The sequence below is a fragment of the Branchiostoma belcheri genome, unplaced genomic scaffold, assembly GCF_001625305.1.
Source record: "Branchiostoma belcheri isolate BF01 breed outbred unplaced genomic scaffold, Haploidv18h27 scaffold30, whole genome shotgun sequence".
NCBI classification, from domain to species: Eukaryota; Metazoa; Chordata; class Leptocardii; order Amphioxiformes; family Branchiostomatidae; genus Branchiostoma; species Branchiostoma belcheri.
In genome coordinates this window covers 664,295-667,881 of record NW_017803910.1, presented here as the reverse complement: position 1 = coordinate 667,881, position 3,587 = coordinate 664,295, and the positions used below count along the sequence as shown (strand labels likewise).

The window sequence follows — 3,587 nt, the reverse complement described above, 5'->3', positions numbered from 1 at the left end:
AATATTTGGAAATTCGGGTTTACACAGATTTACAAAGGGCTACAAAACCAAGGACATGAATAATTGTTAGGCCTATATAATAATATATTGTTTACAAAATGTACCCCTAAAGTCTAAACAAATCATTTAAATAGAATTCATACCGTGACCTAATATAACATTACGTCTGTGTATTTTATACAAACATGAGCCAGTATTCATTTAGTCTAAGTCTAATCTGAAGACAAAACACGTGATATTTAATCAGATATTGGAGTGGAAAGTTGCACCTTTACACCCTACATCTGCTTGAATATTATCAAACACGTGCACGTGTCCATCACGTGGACACTCGAGGCCACCCGGGGGTCAACAGTGACGTCACAACCTATCAGCAATCACTTCCGTCTGGGCGGAGCGACCAGCGTACAAAGATCCGTGCAACTGCCGACCCCAAAATGCAAATTATTACCTTAGATCGTCATATTTGTAGTCTTAGCGCTACTGTAGGTATGGTATAAGTTAGGATTTGATCAGACGTACCTTTTAAGGGCTTGGGGTTCGGCTGTTTTCGGCGAGACATGGCGTCACTGTACCGCGGCAGACGACTGGTCCCTCTCTCGGTACCTCTGGCGAGCCCGTCGGCCAATGAAACACGAGGATGAATCCGCCGGCTGTTCTATTTGTACATGGGCATTATGTTGACGACTGGTTCTTTTATTGTGTTTAGAAAATGATAGCATTTCATGATATCAATACGTTCATGTGTACTCAAACACACTACATTATGTTGTGTACGCATAGTCGACTTTGCAAGTGTCTCGTTTTGTAAAGGGGCTCAGTATCGGTGGGTAGGACAAAACCTCTCACCCCTCTCCTGTGCAATGGTACATCTGACCCAGGTGCTCAGCTAGAAATGGGCTTATAGTCTTCCGCAAGGAGAAAGTAGTCCGCAATGGTCATTATATTCTAGTACACCAGTAGTTACGTCCGTAAGGCGGATGTGCCGCAGTGAAGCGGATGTTTGAATGTTTTCATCAGCGGCTGTGTCCGGTTTTACGTTGTTGCTGTCCTTGGATTGTGCACGTGGTAACTTGGGTGCATACAAGGTTTGTATAGAGGTATTATTGGGTGGGTGGATGCATATGGTTGATGTCAGAGGATTTTGCGTAATTCGTAATCACTCAGTATAATCGATCATTCGTAATCACTCAGTAACCCCCCATGCAGACCCTCATGCGATTCCAAAGTCACGTCATTTGTGGATCGGACATCCTTGCGGCTTTCCTTTGTACTACAGTGGGGTGAATGTGTGCCTGTCTGTCTGTCTGTAAATTGGGAAGCATTTGCAAAATATTTCCATGTGCCGATTGCAAAGGTGCCTTAACCACAAATTTAATGCCTGACATCCCAACCTACAACTTTACATACATCAAATTATCTCTAATTTCTTGAAGTGCTGAATGGGAATTTAAATAAAAATAGAACGGTCAGTGAGAGATCTTATGAACTCTGATGGTTGATTGCTGATGTATCTTTGTTTTGTTTGGGCGAATAAAGTTGCATTTTTATCAATATTGTGATTTGGACTGGATTCAATCATTGCGAGAAAAGTCATGATAAACTGTAAAAAACTGGACAGGGAATAAAATGTAGTTAATTGTCTGTAAAAATAAAACTACGAATAGATAAATCAATCTGTAAGCGGTAGCGTTAAAATAAGTCCTTGCTACTTGAGTGCGCTACCACTTTGAGTTGTAGCTTGTAGTCGTACTTTCCCCAATGTGGGAATGAATAAAATAGTCTTTTCTCAGAGAGTTTGGTTTATGAATAACATTCTCTGGCCGCCAAATGTTCATGGATGGCGTTCAGCACCAAGAGCAGGAACTTTTATCGTGCGTGGATGGCGTTCAGCACCAAGGAAAGGAACGTTTGGCTGCGTGTGGATGGCGTTCAGCACCAAGGACAGGAACGTTTGGTTGTGTGTAAATGCTGTTCAACATGCACTGTCTAGTACATTTATAAAAATCTTCTCCTTCCGAGAGAATGTTGAAGCGGAAAATCCTGCCTATGAGATGTCGCAGTTTCTGCTTTAACGTCACAAATAGAAGGAAAAGGAGGAGAAAATGCTCACATCCATCGAGAAATAATTACGTTATGAGTACAGCTGAGACCAACAGCTGGGAAGTACCCATAGGGCCATGCGAGCGCACGAAGTCCAAGATGGCGGCAGAACATGAAGCGGGGGGAACTTCTGGCAAAATTTCGTCCCTGGAAGACGACAAACGTCTGTTTTAGGTGGTGAGCAGTACATAACTTTGTCTCCTATGTCCTTGTGACTGTTTATGAACAAATTTTATTTCGAAAGACTCAGTAGTATCGCAGAAATTTGACTAGGTTTCTTCGGTACTGTGGCGTGGCATACACGAGGGCACACCGGATTTGCATAATAAGGCCACACGGATTTAACTGTATGGATGACATCCGCGCGCGCATTGCCATTTTCGACTGTTCTAAATCACGTCCTCCGAGGTTCTGGCCTGGGTGTTATCCTCCGTAGTCCATGGTAGCTTGAAGTTGTGACAGTAGGAGCCGGCGGTAACTACGGGGGATGGCACCCAGGCTGCTGACGCTCCATGGAACTCAAGAACTTACAGTGCATACTCAGCCAGCAAGTCGCTATGTAACGTTACATGTACTACTGCAAATTCACAATACCAGCTTTGTATTCCTGTGGTTTAGCAGCATTGAATGCGAATAGTCCAGTGACTGTGTCTTCATTAAGTATGAATTTAATTATTTTTTTTAGAAAGAATGAAACTAAAAGATCAATGTTATTTTTTAACAGCAACTTTTGACAGTGTATTGATAATGAAGGGTAACCATTGATGACACTATTTTTCTTCCCCTAATGCATGTAGGTTGTCTAGAGGGTCGGCTGTGCTTGTGGATATTTACCTGTCTCCACCAGGTGATACCTGTGATGTCAGGTGAAGGAACACAGTCAGATGAAGAGGTAAGAGGTATACAGGGCAGGTAAAAATAGCCTCTGACAGGTAAGTGACACATTATTCAGGTAAGGATAGCATTTGCATTGAATCTGTACAAACTTGTTCTTATGACTTTATTATTCCAGGAATGTTCTGCAAACAAGAGATGCAGGCCAGGCTTCTCACTAGATGAGGCATAGAAGGTGGCAGCTGACTGGTCCAGATGGAGGAACTACGTGGAGTTGGAGCTCCAAGCGCCATAAGGCACAGAATTCGAAGGTGGGTGAGTGAATATACTAGTAATATGTGCGCTGATTCATCATGGAGACTTTTCTGAATTAGTTTTTCCCTTACATTGCAGGTTTTTGGAAGTGAAAGCTGAGAACATGAGATGCAAGGCCAGGATTCTCACTCTAGACGAGACATCGAAGGTGGCAGCTGACTGCTCCAGATGGAGTAACTACGTGGAGTTGGAGCTACAAGCACCATAAGGCACAAAATTCGAAGATGGGTGAGTGAATATAAGATGTGTGCTGATTTTCATGGAGATTTTTCTGAATGAGCTTTTCTCTTACATTGCAGGTTTTTGGAAGTGACAGCTGCTGTTGGATTCCTGCC

At 42.9% G+C, this 3,587-nt stretch overlaps 1 protein-coding gene across 1 annotated transcript in view; it reads right to left on the bottom strand.

Moving 5' to 3' along the window:
• The window catches only part of LOC109474098 (endochitinase A-like), a 7,093-nt gene extending 4,974 nt beyond the window's left edge, over positions 1-2,119 (bottom strand). Inside the window, exon 1 of the mRNA XM_019774310.1 lies at positions 2,114-2,119. Coding sequence (XP_019629869.1) covers positions 2,114-2,119 — 6 coding nt within the window. The remainder of the gene's footprint in view (positions 1-2,113) is intronic.
• Between the last annotated feature and the right edge of the window lie 1,468 nt (positions 2,120-3,587).